Source organism: Rattus rattus, chromosome 15 (genome assembly GCF_011064425.1).
Source record: "Rattus rattus isolate New Zealand chromosome 15, Rrattus_CSIRO_v1, whole genome shotgun sequence".
NCBI lineage: Eukaryota > Metazoa > Chordata > Mammalia > Rodentia > Muridae > Rattus > Rattus rattus.
The window spans coordinates 63,989,335-64,010,159 of record NC_046168.1 but is presented as its reverse complement, the minus strand read 5'-3'; the positions used below and the strand labels follow the sequence as shown (position 1 = coordinate 64,010,159).

The 20,825-nt window shown below is 48.5% G+C and overlaps 1 protein-coding gene across 2 annotated transcripts in view; it reads left to right on the top strand.

The window, feature by feature from the left end:
- Positions 1-2,545: 2,545 nt before the first annotated feature.
- The window catches only part of Impa2 (inositol monophosphatase 2), a 31,201-nt gene continuing 12,921 nt past the window's right edge, over positions 2,546-20,825 (top strand). The window contains exons 1-2 of one of the 2 annotated variants that reach the window (XM_032885896.1): positions 2,546-2,865; positions 14,827-14,960. In XM_032885896.1, coding sequence (XP_032741787.1) covers positions 2,764-2,865; positions 14,827-14,960 — 236 coding nt within the window. In that variant the 5' untranslated portion in view covers positions 2,546-2,763. The remainder of the gene's footprint in view (positions 2,866-14,826; positions 14,961-20,825) is intronic. The other variant, XM_032885897.1, reaches the window with a different exon arrangement.

The following is a 20,825-nucleotide window of genomic DNA, read 5'->3' as shown; positions in this document are numbered from 1 at the left end:
AAAAGTCTGCCTTAAAGACATGTACCAACAATGCCTGGCCCAGAAAGGGTGTGCTATTTGTTATAAGAGGTTAATTTCAGTATTCAGTGAGTAACGGATTTTTTTTACTAATTTTTTTTAAAGATTTATTTATTTATTATGTATAAGTACACTGTAGCTGTCTTCAGACACCTCAGAAGAGGGCATCAGATCCCATTACAGATGGTTGCAAGCCACCATGTGGTTGCTGGAATTTGAACTCAGGACCTCTGGAAGAGTAGTCAATGCTCTTAACCACTGAGCCATCTCTCCAGCCCCCCCCCTTTTTTTTTTTACTAATTTATTTAACTTTTGTAATGCCAGGGATTGAATTTAGGGCCTCAAGCATCCAAGGCAAGTAATTTAGACTTATTAAATATCAATTATATGGCACACAGCATATTACTCTCTTGAGGCTATGCTGGGGCATGAATGAATCTATCTATTATCTATCTATCTATCTATCTATCTATCTATCTATCATCTCTTTGATTTGGTGCTAAGGACAGAATCCAATCCCCCCTCACAGGCTAGGCATGAGTTCTGCCACTAACTCAAATCATAGTCACAAAGACCATTCTGTATTTGAATGGAGGTAAGAAAAAGAGAGAGACCTGGCTGGTCGCCCAATGTTCCTACCTGTCACAAAACACACTATTATACCTTAAGAGATTTGCCAGTTAGACGGGTTAGTTACCAATGTTTTCTGCAGGACGGTTGCTATCTATAATTAAAATTTTATACCGTTATAACTTGCCTAGCGCCAGATTGAGCTCAGAAAAAAAGAACCAAAAAAAAAAAAAAAAAAAAAAAAAAAAGAACTAAAGGGGGTTTTTTTTTTTTTTTTTAGAGCCTTTTTTTTCGAGCTGGGGACCTCCAAAAAAAAAAAAATTTTTATAGGGCCTTATAATCATTTCAGATTTCCGTAGGCAAGCGGAGGACCACTGAGGAGAAATCCCAACCCCAGCCAAAGTCAAATCTTATCCCTCCTTTTAATCTCCAATGAAAACTAGCAATGCAACACCTACCACTTTTTAAAATTTTGTTTAGTTTTCAAATAAACCAGGACAAGTCTCACTCAGTACCTGAGGCTCCTCTGAGCAGTCCTCACCCCACCAGCTACCCTAAACCTCTCCCTTCCAGGGACTGGGCTTTGGCTTCCCCTCCCCCAGCTTCTCTTCCCTATATAACTCAGTCATTTTGGCTACAGGATCTCTCCGGGTTTTTTTGCTCCTGGCTGGCTCTTCTGGGATCCCCTTGCTCTCACTCCCAACACACCCCACACCGTCTTGGTTCAGTCTGCTCACCTCCTTCAGTCTGGCTGTGCTCTCCCTCATTTGAACCACGCTTTGGGGTGGTCATGTCCTCATTTTTTATACAATTTTTTAAAAACTACGCGTATTTATTTTTGTACACACCTGTGTACACGGCACACCACTGTGCATGTGGTCAGAGGACAATTTTCAGGGTGGGTTCTTCCCCCCATCCCCCCTGTAGATGCCAAGGATGGAGCTCAGTTTATCGGGCTATGCAGCATACACTTTCGGAGCCATGTTCACCTGCCTCATGATTCGTTTGTAAAAGAAACAACTCAACGCAGTTTCAAGCGTTTTCAGTAGTCCAACCCTCTTCTCTTGAATATTACGGGGGAAAAAATGGACAAAGATGGAGGAGAAAATGCCTTTAGCGGCCACATACTGATCTCAGCAATCCTGGGTCCTCCTTTCTGTGTCATAGGATGAGGTAGGTCGTGAAGCTGACCCTAGCTAAAAGGGCTTACCTCCATCTTTAGGTTAACTTAGAAAAATAAAGTCCCGTCAAGGTTTTTACACAAAAGTCCTCCCAGACTGAGAAGTGACAGTCCGGAATAATTTTATATGGGTCGATTTTTATAAAAGCGGTGGATAGAGGGACTCATAAGGTTAAACTCTTGAACACTCCGGGGAAATGCCTTCCTAGCATTTTGTATTTCACAATAGGCGTGGAATCGTTTTTCAAGGTTAAAAAGGTCACTCCTCGCTATAGAAATTCCAATCACAGTCATAGCTAGGGCTCCACACAAGTTTGGAGTTTAAACAGTTTACAAAACCCAGGGACGGCCCCTGTTGTTTGGCTTGCAGTTCCCACCCACCTCACACCTGGGGACAAGGCAGTTATACGTGCCCGCAGGAGTGAGTTCCGAGGCCCGCCCATCGCCAGCCGCCGAGGACTAAAGGTGCCCACCTAGGGTTCCCAATAGTCACCTGGCCAGGACCGGCTGGAAAGTGTGCCTGGATTGGCGTGTGGATGGGCGGGGCGAGCATGGAGTAGGGAGGGGGAGCGGGACGGGGCGGGGCGAGAAGTGGAGGCGGTGAAAGGGCGGGGCTAGCACTACACTGGACGCAGAGGTGGGGCGGGGCAGGGCCTGGGCTGGGAAGGCAGTGGGGGTGGGGCAAAGAACGCAGGGCGGGGCCTGTTATGGAAGGCGGGGCTAGTGGTGAAGGGCGTGGTCGGGAAAAGGGAAGGCGGGGCAAGGGCTTGAATTGGGAGCCGGGGGCGGGGCGGGGCGCGAGGCGCGCCTACTTGGGCTGCAGCCCCTTGCGGGCCTTCCTGCTGCAAGGCGCGCTGGAGGACGCACGGCTTGGCGGGAAGGCGAGGGGACCGTGCGGAGCCTCCGGTGCTGGCGGCGGCAACGAGTTCGGGAGCCGGGGTCCGGCCGCAGCACGCGGAACAGAGCAGAAGGTGGCGGGGCCCGGCGAAACCACGATGAAGCCGAACAGCGAGGAAGAGGAGGAGTTGGTGCAGGGCGTGGGCCCCTGGGACGAGTGCTTCGAGGTGGCCGTGCAGTTGGCGTTGCGTGCGGGACAAGTGAGTGCGGTGGCAGCGTCCAGCCCCTCAGAGCTCCAAGGAACACCCTAGATGGGCGGCGTGGGCGTGCTGCGGGCACGTGGGCAGGAGCGGAGTGAGTTGCAAGGACAGGGCCTGTGTTGTTTCAGGACTCACCTTTCTCTGGCCCTTCACCCCCTGCAGCGGAGGGAGGCTTGCTTGGGGAGAATGGGGGTCAGCACCACAGGGAAGAGGGCGCAGCCATCGGGAAAGCATGAGGGCTTTCCATCATTGGGCAATGGAATGACCAAGCGCTGGGTTCTTGACCTTGGCGTTTGAGTCACCTGGATCACAAACGTCCCTGCGAGGCTAGAATACCGCAGTTTCTTTTTAAGGATCAATCCTGCAGCCAAGTTGTGGGTGTTCCCTGCTTCAATCTCAGGCGCGTGGAGCTCTGGCTGGGTTGCAGCTGGTTGTCCTTCTCCAGGCATCCTGAGCCCAGACAGCCTAGGCTCACAGCCTGAGAGCGCCTCCAGGGAGTGACTGGCACCGACCCGAGTTCAGGAGGAACTCGTTAGACTGCCGGAAGGATGGAAACCAGCGCAAAGCTGAAAAAAACCAGACTGGGTTTGAAAACTAACTGTGGCGCCTCTGTTTTTCTTTTTCGTTCTTGTGCTCGCTCTCTCACTGTTCCTCCGTCTCTAAAAGCAGCGCCGAATTTACAAGATTAGTGGAGTAAATGTGCAGAGGTCCCCAAGACCGTCAGAGCAGGCCCCCGTTTAAGTGAGGGCTCGTTCCGTGCTCTGCTCCTTAGAACATGTGTTTGTGCTCTGCTGACTTGGGGGAGGGGGCAGGAGTTACAATAGTGCTGTGGACAGAAAAAGGCTTATATCTAAAAAGCATTATATTCAGGTGTATCTAAAGAGACTCTAAAGAAATGCCTGTATTTAAAAATGTCAGGGTGCTGGGGATGGAGCCCAGTGGTATAGTGGTAGCTAGAGATGTGCACATCCCCAACACAGCAAAAAGCAGAACAAATGCTTTGAGACTACCCTGTGCAATATGCAGTGAAAAAGGCCCTTCCCTGACAGCTGATAAAGCATGAAGCTCAGGGCAGATAGTCTTCCTGGAAAGTAGATCCTCTGTCAGCTGGAACTGACAACCCTCTTTGCCTTCCCTGCTTCAGGAGCATCCTTTTAGAGAGCCTTGTCAGTGTGTGCAGGAACTTTAAGGTTCCACTACAACATTGTGTTGTTCCCCCCCCTGGTGCCTTTGAGAAGCACATTTAGGACTCAGGCACTACTGTGTAAAAGCTGGTGAGTGGAGTTATAGGTCCTTGGCCTCTCAGATTTAAATCTTTAAAGAAATAGAGGCTTGAGTGATTTTCAGTGTTCAGTGACACTCATTGGAAGCTCACAGCGCCACACGCACAGTTCCCAAGGGGTTTTCTAAATTCTAACTTAAAAGAGATTGTTTTGCAATTTCCCAACCACAAAAAAAAAAGCTTCAAAAAAAAAAAAAAGGCAGTCAAATAAAGATTCTGACATTAGGAGTCTGGTCAGGAAGCTCAGGGCTCTAGGCTCCCTCTAGGGAATTATGCAGCTTCCTGCCTGCCTGGCATTGAGTGAGGGAAAGGCTGAGAGTGAGCGAAGGCGCACAAGGTCATGGTAACCTGTGAAAAGAGGGTAAGAGTCTTTAAATGATGCTCTTTAGTAAACCAGTCCTGACTGGAGAAAACAGCCTTGAGCTAGGCAGCCTGCGGATGGGGGAGAGATGGTGAGCGGCCTCTCTGCGCCCTCCTTAGCGGATGCTCCACCTGTGCCAACGCCCTACCATTTCATTGTGGGCTGCTCACAATTACCAGCTGAGGGTCTGGGTGCCGAACGATAAAAGGTCAGGGAACTCCCAAGGCATGCCTGGTGTCTCCGGACCACACTATCTGCTCCATCATGAGAGACCTTCCTGTTTCAGGGGTGCCCCTTGCCTTGCAATCTCCCTGTTCTCCCCCTTACCTTCTTTTTGAGCTACTCTCCCTTTATCCCTAGTCTGCTGGAGTCATTCTTCCCTTCAGAAGTGCCTCTGTCTGTCCATCCATCTGTCTGTCTGTGTTGCCGGGGCCCCAGCCAGGGCCTCTAGCACATGCTCTACCATAGAGCTACATACACTCTTAGTCCTTACATTATTTTCTCCCTCTTTCCTTCTGTTCTTTCCTTCTCTCCCTCCTCACAGGGTCTCCATATTTAGCTCAGGTTGGCCTCATTATCCCCTTGGCTCTGCCTCCCCCAGTACTGGGATTATAGCCGTACAGCATAATGCCTGCACACTGTAGTGTTTCCCACGAGGGAATAGAAAGGTAAACAGTGTTTCCTATTGCAAAACTGAAATTTATTCCCGATAGTTTAGAAAAATTGTGCCACTACAGTTGAAATTTTCACAGCTGTCATCAACTGAGAACTTCGGATTTTCTTTAATGCGGCCACGTTTTATGTAACATGAAGGATGTTAAGCAGGCTTCGATTTCGGCTGCATGCATTTAAAACCTCTCCTCTAGCCTATCAGTACCCTTCTTGCTGCCAGCTGTCCTATACAGGCATATTCCTCTCTCTGTGCCAAGTGCTGGTAGCAGCAGGCCAGGCCAAACGGTGTGGGGGACAGGAGGAACACTTCTGAGAGCCATCCCTTTATAGGTTAGCTAACAATAACTTACAGACTGCTGTGCTCGTACACTCCACAGATAGGTCTCATGTAACCTAAATATCTGTGCTTAGATTCTTGCCCAAATTGTTTGTACCCACTTCAGTACCAGCTGTTGCCGGGTCTGACGGGGGCTGGGTTGCGAATCCAGGAGACAAGGTCAGATCTACAGCTGACTTCTGCCCGCTTGCAAAAAAAAAAGGGGGGGGGAGGGGATTCTGGGGAGGTAAGACTATAGTTAAAAAATGATTTTTCAATATTTATTTGCTTCTTTGCATACGATTTGTTTTTAAACCGTGGTGCTAAATCGGTGAAATTTGTTCACCAGGCAATAGCGGCTGAGCAACTCAAGGTCTGTGTGTAGCCTTCACTCTGAATGTGATGTGTGAGATGCGGTGTCGAGTCCTGTCTGTCTGAAACTCAACAGCCGCAGCCTACCTGGCTGCTGTGTCGATCCTACCGAATATGACTGAGCTGGGTAAAGAAAGGTGATGGATGATAAAGGATTGATTTCAAAGCTGACGTGACGGTTTGGGTTGGATGTGGATCGTGAGGGAATGGTACTAGAGCGATATCAGGGATTTGAGCCTGAATTGGGGTCACCCAGGACGGTGTCTTGAGAAAGTGAGCTGCAGGTACGGCACGCATGGGAGCGTTCTGAGCTTATGGCCCGTGGACGGCCAGTGGATTTCCCAGCCAAGCATTAGAGGTAGAATGTGAGGAGCTGGTCAGCTGGCAGCCCACAGGATGCCATGACCCCAGCCTTGGGCTCCTGCTCTTCTCTTTGGGAGAGTCCCAAATGCCCCTGTATGAAGTCTTCCTCTGATGACTCCGTTCTCCTGCCCGGGCTGGACGGAGACATCTACCACAAAGTACGGAGAAAGAGGGTAGTGATCTCACACTTCCACAGTCAGCCCCTGAGTTGTCTACAACTGCCCCCCAACCCCACCATTCCCCGTTTTCTCAGGAGCCAGCCTGTGAGGGGAACTATGAAACTTTTGCACCACATGTAGAGCCATCAGTAGGTAAGGGTCCCTGTGAAGCAACAGGTCAGTAGCACTGACAGGCAGGCACCCTGTGGAGGCTGTGCTGGTTTTCCAGTATCTTGACCCCACCCTCGAAGCCAGCTGTTTCCCTTATATACAAAGTCATGATAAAGGGGGTGTGTTTCTTTTCATATATTTGGTTTGGTTTTTTTTTTTTTTTTTTTTTTTTTGAGACAAGGTCTTACTATGTAGCCCAGGCTGGTCTTGACCTCAGGATCTTTATTCCCTCGGTGTCGGTATTGAGTTTCATCTTCCTCCTTGTTCTTTTCCTTCTGGTTCATTTCCTTTATTCAGGTTTTTCTTTAAATGAAAAAAAAAATGTGTGTACGTATTTGAAAGCGAAAGCTGATGTCAGGTGTCTTTCTCTGCTGCCTCCCACTGTAATTTATTTAAGATTTTCTATTTCCATACCTGAGTGTCTTGCCTGCATGTGTGTGCACCACACGAGTGCAGTGCGGAAGAAGGCCAGGAGAGGGCGCTGGATCCCCTGGACCTGGAGTTACAGAGGTTAACTGCATGTAGATGCTGGGAATCAAACCTGGGTCCTGTGCCAGAAGAACAGTTAATGCTATAAACTCCCGAGCCATCTCTCTGTCTCTTTTTTTTTTTTTGAGCTGGGGACTACCAATGTTGTATTTTTGTATTTTTTGAGACAGAATTTCTCAGTGTCTAAGCTAGACTGACTGGCCAGCAAGCCTCAGGAACCACACACACACACACACACACACACACACACACACACACACACACACACACACCACCATCACCTCCCACCTCCCCACCCCCCCCCCCTGTCTTCGTCTCCTGGTTCTTGGATCCCAGGTGTGTATGTTCGAGGCGGAAACGCAGACTCAGGTGATCACACTCATATTACAAACAACTTCATTGACTGAACATTCACCCCAGCCCCAGATTTTATTTAACTTTAATTTTGTTTGTTTCTTTTCCCCCTAGTGGGGAAGGGACTCAGGAACTTTGGATCCCCATCTTCATGTTCCTCATGCTCCTTTTGCTAACAAAAGCTTCCTGAGACAAATGGGAATGGGGCACCTTTAAGAAGAGAAAGACTTACGTCTGTGCCTGGTGCCTTTGGTTTCTGGCAAGTAGAGAGCCTGGTGGAATTCCTCTTTGGTGTCACCTGAGGAAAAGCTGGTGGAGAGCGGGTTCTGATACCTGAGTCTGTGAGGTGGTCCTTTGCTAACCCAAGGGGGGAAGCTCTGCCTTGTGAAAGTGATAAGTCCTTGGGGCCAGGGGAGGGCGTGGCAGGGGAAGGCGTGGCCATGTAGCTGGAAGAGTGAAAAGTTGATAACCAGTTCCAGGCATTCCCCTTCTAAGTTCATCCTAACACTGGAACCAAGTGGGGTGCAGAAGAGGGGATCCTGGCCCAGCCTTAGCTGGCCTGACTCTTAGCTAGCCTGGAGTCAAGGAGGGACTTCAGCTGAGGGGAGACTTTGGTTTCTACAGACTGAGTCAGTCTCAGGATCTCAGCAATCCCAATGTGGCTGCCTCTGCTTACTCCTAGTCTCTGGTGAGCACTGCCCCATATCCCTCTGCTGTGGATGGATACTAGTCACAGAAGCGTGTCCTAAGACCACAGAGGAGGTCCTAAGAGAGCCTGAGGGGCAGGGTGGGAGGGTGGGGGGTGGGGCAGCTTCCTTAAAGACTCACAGTTAATTTGCATCTTCAAGAGGATGGGCTGGGGGGGTGGGGGTGGGGAGAAGACATAAAAGGTCAGGCAAAGGTGCATATGAAGATGGCATGGCTGAAATAGATAAGAATCCAGGAGCTGCTGAGAGCCTTAGCCTAAGCCTGAGGTGAGACTGGGGTGGGGGAGGGGTGTCAGTTAGCCGCCGGGCTGTGAGAAAGGGAGGTGCACAGTTGGCTAGAAGAGGCTCTCGGCTTAGGTGGTCTGACACTAGCGGAGATGCAAACCTTTCTTTTTGGAGTTTAGATTCAGACTTCAGCGACTTAGGTACACATTTTATATATTAAATATTAACCGAGGGCTCTTTGGACAGGGGAGAAGGTCATGCCAGAAGGTCTCTGAATCACGTGCTGTAGATAGTACCTCTGAGTTTTTTTTTTAAGTGCACACTAACTTGTTGCTGGTAGAATTATTAAGCTATCTTACGAGTAAAGGGAAAAGAGTCACGGAAAAGGGCTTTGAAAATAACAGTACACACTAACCTGTTGCTGGCAGAATCATTAAAGTCTCTAAGATTACGGGGGAATGAGTCATGGGAAAGGGCTTTAGCTGGTACTCAGCATGCACACCCCCATATCCCACTGCAGCTTAGCTATGACTACGGAGCAGGGTGGCAGGTTTTTAAATCTTACCGCTTGGCCGAAAACATTCTGTCACCTTTCCTCTCGGTGTGTGAAGATTAAGAGTTAAGAGTTGAAATTCTTTTGCACCCTTTTTCTTTTAATATATAGAGCTAGTCCCAGCTACATCATTACTTTTATATATTTTTATATGTATTATATTATTTTTCTATATTTAACTTATTTATATACTTATAAGTTTATAAATTATTTGTAGATATTATTTTCTCAACCTTGGAGTTTAGGTTCCTGTTTGACATTTGCATATGGTGTATGTGAAATGTCTGGTCATAAGCCATTAAATCTCGTCAGATTTATGTTCTAATGAAAGCCAGGGTAGTGGGAGTTGGAGTGTTACCAGTCAGCACAGGCGCCTGGCCTGAACTCTGAAAGCAATGCCACCATGTCTCAGAGGACACTGTTGCTGTAGACAAGGAGCTCTGGGTCCCAAGTGGCTGTTGAACTCAGAGCTCTGGTTGTGAAAGGTCTCTACTCTGTCAGCAATAGGAAATGGGCGAGAGCAAGAAGGTAGCTGAGCCCACAGTCCTTGACTCACTGGCTGAGGTACGTGACTTTGTGTAGCTGCCCCAGGTGTGGGTCCACAGGGCTGGCACTGCCCACATGATGCTTGCTGAGCTTTACCTGCTTGTGGAGCATGAGCTTATCCTGGAGCTGCTGTGGTGCAAGGCTCGCTCGCTGCCTTGAAAAGCACACAGTCCTGGGAAGAGACAAGACAGTCAGTGTCCCTTCCCCCTGGTAGTCAAATGCTATGGCTACCAGCCACTGACTCAGAAGAAGGCTTAGCCAAGGCCTAAATGTGCTACGGTGTGACTGGGAGAGCAAGCCTGTGGTCAGGGGAGCTAGGGGTGTCATTATAACTGAAAAGGACATTGTGTCTGGAGAGGCAGATGAGAGGAGGCATGCAGGAGGGACCAGCGAGAGACTTGGGGTGGCCTCACGGCCTAATGCAGTTCAAGCTGGCTATGAAGGGCTTGCCACGAAAGAAACAACAGGCTAGTAACCTCACCAATTTCATCCAGATCCCCATGTTCTAGAAGTTGAAGCAGAAGGAGCACGGTTCAGTGCTGGCCCAGACTGCATAGTAAGACTCTGTCTCCAAAAACAAGGGCAGGGCAGGAAGAAGGCATATACAAGGGTTAGTATGAAGCCAGGACCTGATGGAAGGAATATACTAGGTAAGGGGACATACCTGTCCCATTATTGGAAGGCACAGGCATGCTCTATCCACTAGGGCATCCACAATAACACAACAAAGTATCGTACCCCTCTTATAGAACCTGTGGTGAGGTGAGGCCTGGTGTGTGGATAGAGGCTTTTGGGTCATAGGAACCAACCCCAAGTGATCCCTGAGCTTCACACTCAGGGGGCAGGACTTTTAGACTGAAAAGCCAAGCTTGTTAACTTTCCCTGGGGCTAGGCATGGCATCCCAAGTGTTCTAACTAAAGTCTTCCGGTATGGTTAGCAGGCAGCTCAGTGTACAACAGCGAGACATTTTTATCTGCTCCCTCAGCGAGTGTTCATGGAGACCTTCAGGTATGGCGGTGGACATAGAATGAAGGAGTCCTCACCAGTCACCAAGTGCTCTGGAGAACCCCTGGGCTGAGTTGTGCTGAAGTGCTGTGGAACAAATGCTGGTCTCTGTGAGAGGCCCCTTGTGGAAGGGGTGCTTCTCTGGCTGAGTCAGAGAGAAGAAGGATGTCTTGGTCACTGACCTATTGCTGTGAAGAGACGCCGTGACCAAAGCAACTCTTATGAAAGACAGCATTTAACTGGGGGCCTTGCTTACAGTACCAGAGGCTTCGGCATCACCGGAAGAGTAGCTGCTAGCTACAACCTGATCCACGGACAGACACAGAGAAACACTAGGACTGTTGGGCTTTCGAAACCTACCTACTCCAAAAAGGCCACACCTCCTGATCCTTCTAATCTTTCAGACAGTTCCACTCCTTGGTGACCAAGCATTCAAATATAGGAGCCTATGGTGGCCGTTCTCATTTGAGCCACCACAAATGGGAACATCTGGCAAAAAAAAAAAAGCCTCATTGAAGGATACCACCCTTAGAGTGACAACACGGGAGTGAGGGTGTACATGACAGACAAGGCACTTGCCGGTCTTGAAGCTCTTCAGACCCCTATAGCAAGAGCAGGGTGATGTGCAGTTCGTGCATGGCCGCCCAGTGAGTGGCTCTGCTTGTGGAACCCCCCCAGGAGTTAAGGTTCTCTGTCCCATGCCTAGGGCCTCTTCCTGTGACCACCCTGGCTGTCATTAGCAAGGATCACAAACTCTGGAAAGGAGGAAACGCACTGAAGGGAAAGTTCGAGGACATAGCTCCAAAGATAAGAGGTTCTCCATTCATACCTCTGAAGCAGGGCTCACCACGCCCAGGAGTACAAGGGGGAAATTAGGGTAACCTCTGGAGGCAGCTGTGGGCCATTCTGAAACATGGGGGCTTTGTTCCTAAAAGGAAAAGGGGGAGATAGACGCCTAAGGCCAAGTCCAGAAAGGTGCCCCATGCCTCCCTTGGGACCTTGACCACCCAGGGCAGTGAGGGCCATCTATGCTTCATGCTGGGGAAATGTGTGGTTATGGAGGTAATAGCTGATCAACTATGGTGGGGTGAGTATCTAAGGCAGACTGAGCATGGCTTTGAAAGCAGAATAGTAGTAGATGAGGCCATGTTCTAGGAAAGTCCAGAGGATAGTAGGTTCTGGGCATGTTGGAACCCTCACTAGCATGACCAGAGGAAGAGCCAAGAGAACAGACACGGGGTAGCTAGTGTCCACGCAGACATTGGTGGTCCTGTTGGGAGAGAGGCCGCAACAATCACTCCAGCAGCCCCTGTGCCTTATGTTCCTCAGCAGTTAGCGTACGCCAGGCGCAGCTCCACACAGGCAGCTAGACAAACTGTCGAAGAGCTCATACTGCAATGAAGAGACAGCCAAGTACTAGCCATATAAGACAGCAGAAGGTGAGAAGGAGGGATGGATTGAGGGCCAGGCTGTGGAGAGGCCCTGAATAGAAACAGATCAGCAGGGAAATCTGAAACGGATGAAGAACAACAACTTAAGTATGCTGGGCTGTGCAGGATGAGCCGTGCAGCATTCTGGGGTTTGGGCAGCCGTAGGAAGCCACTGGGGAGTCTTCAGAAGTTTTCTAATCTTTGTCTTAAATCCTCCATCCAGCTTCTGTGTGGAGGCCACGGGGGTGTGCAATTGGGATAACCAGCTGGTTTCCGCGTCTGCTTCCTCTTAAGCAGGTCCCAGGAGGCACTGGTTCAAAATGGAGATTTCTGTTATGTGCACACACACTTGAACACACACATTACTTGCCAAGTAAGACTGTGTAAGACTGTCCCAGCCTCCTGGTGCCCCTCCTTGCTCCAAGGTATGAAAACTGCCCTGGCCTCTTACCACAGTGGAGCTTGCCAGAAATGTTGATCTCAGACCCCAACCTAGAGACCGGCCTTCTTTGAACAGGATTCCAGAAGCTCTGCAGCTGTGTCGTCCTGTCAGACTCTTGAGATGGATCCCTCTACCCTGCCTCCTCCACCACAGCGTGCACATTACCCAGCTACACTTGCTGCACCCATACACTGAGTAAGAGACACAACAGTGCCAAGTAGCCTGCCTGGACTGGCCTAGACCTTGAAATTCCTGAAGGATGTCAGGCTTCCCGGGAGCGAGACATTGGGAGTGTTGAATCTATGAGCACCTGTGGAGATGGCTTTGGCGAGCGAGGCTGTGTGTAAATCGATGTTGTCAGAGAATTAACATAATGCTAATGGGCAGGATATTGCACATTCAAGACAGGAAGCCCTGCAGTGCAGGAGGGGGCTGGCAGGATGTGACCAGGAGGGGTGAGCTGAAGTGAATGGACTGGGGCTGATCTCTTGGGCTTTTGTATTACCCATCATTTTCAAATCTCTGTCCCACATATCTGTTTACTTTTGCAGCCCAGATTAAAAACAGTACCACCTAGGTAGGCTCGTCTGGGAAGAACACTGAGGCTGAGCAGGAAAGAGCTGCCGCAGGGAATGTTGGGGTAGAAATCTTCTGCGCGAGTCTGCACAAAGCACACCCAGCCAACATGGTTCCACGTGGAGAGGTTTAATGAGAGAAGAGTAGAGGAGGGGAAAGGCCAGCCATGAGCGTGCGTGTGTGTGTGTGTGTGTGTGTGTGTGTGTGTATGTATGTGTGTGTGTGTGTGTGTGTATTGGGGGGAGGGGGAGATGGGGAGAGAAGGGACAGGGAAGAGGACAAGAGAGCAGAGCAGAGAAGACCAAAGAGGAAGAGGAGGGGGCAAGCAGCCTCTTTATAGTCAGGCGTGCCTGGCTGTTGCCAGACAACTGTGGGGCGGAGCTTAGCCAAAATGCCAACAGGGAATGTGGAGTGTAGGGACCGCTGGATGTCTTGTTTCTGTTTTTTAAGCTTCCATTTGTGGGCCAGATAGATGGGTCAACAGGTAGAGGTACCTGCCGTGGACCCTGAGGGCCTGGGTTTATATCTGGGACACACCGACTCCCACAAACTGTCCTCTGACTTCCCCACATACACTGTGGCTCATGCGTGCCCGCACAGATGGACAGACAAGCACAGAACGTGGAAGTAAACTGTAACTCAAAGGGTTCTGTTTATAACCCTCATTCCCACTGAAGACCTCTTCGCCTTGGCATCCTTAGTACACACTGAGGGCCAAGTAGTGCCGCTCAGATGCCCCCCAAGTGTCACAGTGGGCAAAGGGTGTCATGTCTGCGTAGCCAGTCTGGGTCATACTTTTTTATGAAGTTAGTGTGTGTGTGCATATGGTGGGGCCAGACGTGTCCCATGATGCACACGTGGGGACAGAAGGACAACTTTGTGTATCATTTTTTCTCCTTCCACCTTTACGAAGAATCCGGAGACTGGACTCAAGTCATCAAGCCTGAATGGCAGGCACTTTACCCCCTAAGCCAACTTTGCCAGTCCTTGATAACTCTTTAGAGAGAGAGAGATGTGATTTGGGGAGGTAGCTGGTTCTGGAGGGAATATGTCAATTCTATTTAGGTACCCCGACTTCACCACTTTTATCCAGATTTGGACAGATGGACGGATGGACAGACAAACATGAAAACAACCCAGACAGAACCGGAGGTGTCATTTTCTTCCACAAGCTGTCACTGATCCTCCTGAAGCATTCAGTGATGGCTTGACCATGTTCTGGTTTCCTGTTTGGGTCTCTAGGGGTTCCTGGAACTACACCAGGGCAGCAGAAATGGTGCCAACCTAGGCCTTAGTCATAGTGGGTTCGATCCAGATGTCCTGGCAGCCTGCCCAGCTGTAGAGGCTGCACTTGTGGTCCCTGAGAATCCTTCAGTCCATTTCTTTTGCTGTGCCCCTGTAGGTGGCTGGTGCTCTTTTGCATACGGCAGCAAGCCTCAGCCTCAATTCCTATGGCATAGCTCAGCTCTCCTGAGCATGTTTGTAGCCTGTATTCACAAGCATATTGTGTGTGCGTGTGTGTGTGTGCGTGTGTGTGTGTGTGTGTGTGTGTGTGTGTGTGTGTGTGTGTGTGTGTGTGAAATCATGGGATTCTCAAAAGCAAACCTGTGTTCTGCCATCTTTTTTTGGGGCGGGGGGCTCCTGCTGATGACACCCCAAGCCTTTTTCAAATCTTTTCTCTTCCAGAGAAAACTTGTTTCAAAGGTAGAGCTTCAAGTGGAATTTGAATGTAGAGAGAGTTTCAGGTGGGGAGTCCGAGGAGTGAGGTCTGATGGTTAAGGTTCCTAGAAGAACCCTGGGAAGCGGGTGAGATGCCATGAGTCAGTGAAGGAGGAGGGGAGAAAGTTCAGGCCCTGGTCAAGGCCAGGCAGTCCCCTGAGAAGGCTGAGACCAGTGAGGGGGCCTGCAGACTTCACTGCCTTCCGTGGTTTATTTCAGATCATCAGAAAGGCCCTCACTGAGGAAAAACACGTCTCGACGAAAACATCTGCTGCAGATCTTGTGACAGAAACAGATCACCGAGTAGAAGACTTAATTGTTTCTGAGTTGCGAAAGCGGTTCCCTTCACACAGGTGAGCGCTCTCTTCCGGAGGCACACCCCAGTAACTCACCACAGGGAGGAGGCCAGGAAGGACATCACAGTCCTGCTGGGAGGCAGGTAGGTGGGGAACCCCAAGTTGCCAAGCCCAGAGAGAGATCTTTCTATTTTTAGGGATGTGAGTTGATTGCTTCAATTCTCTTCACTGTGACTTAACAACCGCCCAGCTCTTATGTCTCCTTAGGGATACAGAAGAGCCTCCACGTTTTTATAATGTATGTGTAATCTTTTTATTAGACTATTCTGTAGGTTTCTTTTCCATAATTGTGTGTGTGTGTATGTGTGTGTGTGACACGCGCACACACACACACACACACACACACACACACACAAATCAACCAGGTCATACCTGGAAGATAGCAATTTCACAAGCTCCGCCCCTTCCTCTGACCTTGAAATTCATTCTGCTCCCTCTTCTGTTCCCTGAGCCTTAGAGGGGATGATGAACCACATTTAGGACATGCTCACTTATTCTCACTTACAATAGCACTTAGACTCAGTAACTGTCATCCACTACAACAAGAAATCTCTCTCCTCAAAGTTCTATGGACTTATATGTAAACTTTTTTAAAATTTATTTACTCTTTTATGTTATGAGTACACTGTCACTGTCTTCAGACACACCAGAAGGGGGCATCGGATCCCATTACACATTGGTTGTGAGCCACCATGTGGTCGCTGGGATTTGAACTCAGGACCTTTGGAAGAGCAGTCAGTGCTCTTAACCGTTGAGCCATCTCTCCAGCCCCGTACATAAACATTTAAAAGGCAATTTGACAGGCACATCATGCTCATTCACTGAAACAATGGTAACTTCTTTACTTGGGACTACAATGGCCCAAGTGACATTCAGTGACACTATTTGTAACTTTTCCTCCTGTTCAATGGGCCTCAAATCCAGTCAGAAAGTGTGCACATCTTGCCTGGCAGGTTGGTAAGATGCTTACAGTGTCTACAGCCAAATAAGACCACTGACATTTCTCCCCTCAGAAGCCTCCATTGCACCTCCTAGCTCTGTGAAAGCTGGTGGCAACAGGGCAGCTTCCAGCTCAGTTTCAACTTGGTTTCTCTTAAGTCCTTCAACCAAAGCATGTGGTATCTCCAGCCTTAGGGGTTTGCCATGGAGTCTGGTGGGCAACCAGTAACAGTGGCAATAGCCTGTATTGTTTTAAAGGCATCAGGGATCTCCCTGCCACACCTTATAAGGAGGGAACCCATCCCAGCACTGGGTTTTTAATTTAATCTTATTTAGTTTTTTAAAAATGTGTGTGTGTGTGTGTGTGTGTGTGTGTGTGTGTGTGTGTGTGTGTGTGTGTGGGTGTGTCCCAGTTAGGGTTTTACTGCTGTGAACAGACACCATGACCAAGGCAACTCTTATAAAGGACAACATTTAATTGGGGCTGGCTTACAGTTTCAGAGGTTCAGTCCATTATCATCATGGTGGGAACACAGCAGCATCCAGGCAGGCATGGTGCTGGAGGAGCCAAGAGGTCTACATCTTGATCTAAAGGCAGCCAGGAGACTATCTTCTGCACTGGGGGGAGCTTGACCACTAGGAGCCCCCAAAAGCCTGCCTATCCAGTGACACACTCCCTCCAACAAGTGACTCCTAATAGTGTCACTTTCCATGGGCCCAGCGTATTCGAACAACCACACTGTTTGTGTGTGTCAGAAGTTCTGCTTTCAATAGCACATGCCCAGAAACCCTCCCTGCCTCGACCTCCAGAGGGGTCTGCGAAAGTTGTTTGCCCCACTTCTAAAACTTAGTGGTGCCGTCCTTGCCACCCAGGGTCGTATGTTAAGAGCACAGGGTAAGAGGGGAGCTGTGTCAGACTCTGTTCACTGCCAGTGTTCAGTAAGTCCCCTTGCTAGGGACAAAGTAGACCCCGGCCTTCACAAGGGTGTCTCTTTTCAAAGGCCAGAGTTCTTTGGTCTTCTTGGGCCATCTTGTGCAAGACTGAATATAAGACATTCATCTTTACCTTAGAAAAGTTAAACTCTTTGCTTGGCATTTTGCACATAGCTCTAGAAGTTCCATGGGCTCTAGAGTAGGACCGTAGAGCAGTCCCTCCCTGGACCCTGGTTTCTATATGACAGATCTTGAAGAAAGGGCTTTGGATTCAGGACCTCCCTCTCTTTCCTCGTGTGGTGTCTCGTAAAGATGCTGCCCTTCTAAAACTGGGAGAGCAGTTCCTGGAGTTCCGGGTATTGATTGCTCTAGTCTGGCTGTGTATCTGTGTGGTCATGGAGCAGTTCCTGGAGTTCTGGGTATTGATTATTCTAGTCTGGCTGTGTATCTGTGTGGCCGTGAGTGACACATAGTAGTCTCCTCGAGGTCTATTTGGAGCATGATAGGTGTCATCCATTTTTCTCCCCTGTGGAAAAATACATGAATTAAAGAACAAGTTTTGGTTAAAATATATACATTCTTTTACTGGGAGGGTGGGGAGTATCAGTTGAACTCATGGCCTAAGCAAGTTTTCAACCACCGAGCTAAATCCTCAGGGGGTTGGGAGGATGATACAGCGTACAACCAGCCTTGAAGGGACACCATGACCGTGGCAACTCTTATGAAAGAATTTACATTTAGTTGGAGCTGGCTTACCGTTTAAGAAGCTTAGTCCATCGTCATGGTAGAGCATGGTGGACATGGTGCTGGAGGAGGAGCTGTGAAATCTACCTATGGATCAAGAGACAATAGGAAGAGAGACGCCGGGCTTGAGCTTTGGAAACCTCAAAGCCCACCTCCAACAAGGCTTCCTCCCGATCCTCTTCAATAGTGCTGCTCTCTGATGACCAAGCATTCACGTATGAGTCACGCAAACCACACTTTCATTCCTTTCCTGTTTTTAACCTTTATATTCTGCTCTCATCTTATTGTTCAGCATATGACTCTGAACGCTTCATTGGGTAAGAATGGAGAACATTGGCACTGTCCTTGTCTTATTCCAAGTTTTAGAGGAAAAGCTCAGGTTTCAGTGTTACATGTAACTGCCTATAGGGTTTTTTTTGTTGTTGTTTTTTGTTTTTTTTTTAATTTTTATCCCCCCCTGCCTATAGGTTTGTCAGGTTAACTTTTTATTCCTTTGAGGTTGTGGTTCATCTATTCCTAGTTTCTTCTGGACTTTCATCATGACGTCATGGTGGACTTTGCCAAACGCCTCTTTTTCACCTATCAAGATGGTCTCCGTCCTTAAGTCTGTCTCTGTGATGTATAACACTTGTGTCATCCTAAAGGCTAGTTATATATGGAGTATTCCATGACTTACAGTATTGAACCAACTTTGTATCCTTAGGCTGGAGCCAGCATGTTGGTGAGGTAGGGCCTTTTTTTTTTTTTTTTTTTTTTATCTTTATTAAATTGGATATTTCTTATTTACATTTCAATTGTTATTCCCTTTCCCGGTTTCGGGTCAACATCACCCTAACCTCTCCCACTCCCCTTCTATATGGGTGTTCCCCTCCCCATCCTCCCCCCATTACCGCCCTCCCCCCAACAATCACGTTCACTGGGGGTTCAGTCTTGGCAGGACCAAGGGCTTCCCCTTCCACTGGTGCTCTTACTAGGATATTCAATGCTACCTATGAGGTTGGAGCCCAGGGTCAGTTCATGTATAGTCTTTGGGTAGTGGCTTAGTCCCTGGAAGCTCTGGTTGGTTGGCATTGGAGGTAGGACCTTCTTAATGTGTTCTCGAACCATTTGCTGACACTTTGTTGTGAATGTATGCATCTTGTAGTGTTGGTTTTTTTAAGTCTTTATCCAGTGTGGGTATTTAGATACTACTGTATTTAATTATTTAGATAATATTGACTTGGTAGGATGAATTTGGTAGCGGTCGGTCTCTCTCCGCTCTGTTAGAATAGTTGAAAAGTGCTGTCATTAGGTCTTCCTTAAAGGTTTAGTGGTATTCAGTAGTGGATTCGTCCAATCCTGGACTTGTGGAAAACTGCTCTAATCTCATTGTCTGCCTGTGTGAACTGTTTATATCTTCTGGGTTTAATTTGGGCGGGTCTATAATTAGAAAATTTGTGCATTTCTTTTAGATGAAAATCTGGAATATTCTGTTGTCTCCTGGATTTTACTGGAGTCTGTTCTAACAACTCCTTTTTCATCTCTAGTCTTATTAATTTGCATTTCTTCCTTTTGCTTGGATAGGTGCTTGTCAGTTTTGTTAATCTTCTTGAAAGAACTAGCTGTCTGTTTGGTTCTGTGTTTTCTCCTTGTCTCTTTCACTCACTCTGGTGACTTATAGTCATCGGTATCCTCCTGAGTGATGCATCCAAGATGGTGAGGTTGTCTGAAGCTGGGGAAAAGTCACTCAGTATGCCCTGCTGCCTTCTGCCCCCTTTTGCCCCCTTGAGGTCATGGTAGCCTGTGCCCTGTGCTGTGTTCAGCACAGAGCTATCCATGTCTGTTGGACGCTTAAGTCAGTCAGGACATAAAGCAGCATCCTTGACATAGGAAAGCCCTTCCCTGCCACCCAAGCTGGACATTCGCGTCCATTCTCTTCCTGCTGGGCTTTACCCTGTGGGCCAGCTGGTGGATGCAGAGCTGCAGCTTGGGAAGGGAGGACCTGGTGGTATCAGTCAGCTCCTTCACGGACTGAAGAGACGGTCGTGACTGACTTAACACCACACTCAAGAGCCAAAAGAGAAGAAAGTCTCAGAAGCAGCCAATGGTCAAGTCACATGGGGAGCTTGTTACCTCTTGACTTGAGGTGTGTCTTTTCACCACTTCTATCTGCCTGGTCCTCCATTCAAGGGTGCTTTGGCACCCATTCCTTATGTTTTTAAGAGTTCAGTGTGTTTTGAGGGGCCTGGAAAGATGATTCATTGGCTAAGAACAACAGCATTGGCTGCTCTTCCAGAAGACCTGGGTTCAATTCCCAGAACCCACATGGCAGCTCACAACTGTCTGTAACTCTAATTCCAGGGGACCCAACATCCTCACATAGATATTTATATATGTAGGCAAAACACCAGTGCATATAAAATAAATAAGTCTTTAAAAAGTAGAAGAGTATGATGCGTTTTTGTTGAAAAAAATTTTTTAAAAAAGTGACTCTAGGGGTTGGGGATTTAGCTCAGTGGTAGAGCACTTGCCTAGGAAGCACAAGGCCCTGGGTTGGTCCCCAGCTCGAAAAAAAAGAACCAAAAAAAAAAAAAAAGTGACTCTAGGACACTTTAGGAATATCAGGTACCTTCAGAAGACAGTTCTGGGAATGGTATGACTCTTAAGTCTTTGTCCTATGGCCGAACATTTGTCACATTTGGTGTCACCTAAGAGGGCCTGTTCTCTCTGAGCCTACATGTGGGTGGAAAAGAAGTAGAAGGAGCTTCCCTACCTTTGGCCTGGGCAGCTGGTGCTTGTTGGCCCCACTTGTACTAATGACATCCCCTTCTGTGGTGGTTTGAATACGCTTGGCCCATGGGAAGTGGCACTATTAGGAGGTGCGGCCTTGTTGGAAAAAGCCTATCACTGTGTAGGCGGGCTCTTTGCAGGCTCCTAGTGCTCAAGCTCCACCCAGTGCTGAGGAGAAAGCCTCCTCCTGGCTCCTTCAGGTCAAGATGTAGAACTCTCAGCTCCTCTTCCAGTACCATGTCTGCCTGGTCGCCGCCATGATGATAATGGACTGAATGACTGAAACTGTAAGCCAGCTCCAACTAAATGTTGTTCTTTACAAGAGTAGCCTTGGTTACAGTGTCTTTTCACAGACAGAAACCCTAACTAGGACACCTGCAAATATTCAGCTTAAGGTTTTGTCTCCTAGTAGGATAGAGATCACACTCCTGAGGAAAGTTAAGGGAGCCTTATTTACATAGGGGCTTGTAACAAAGG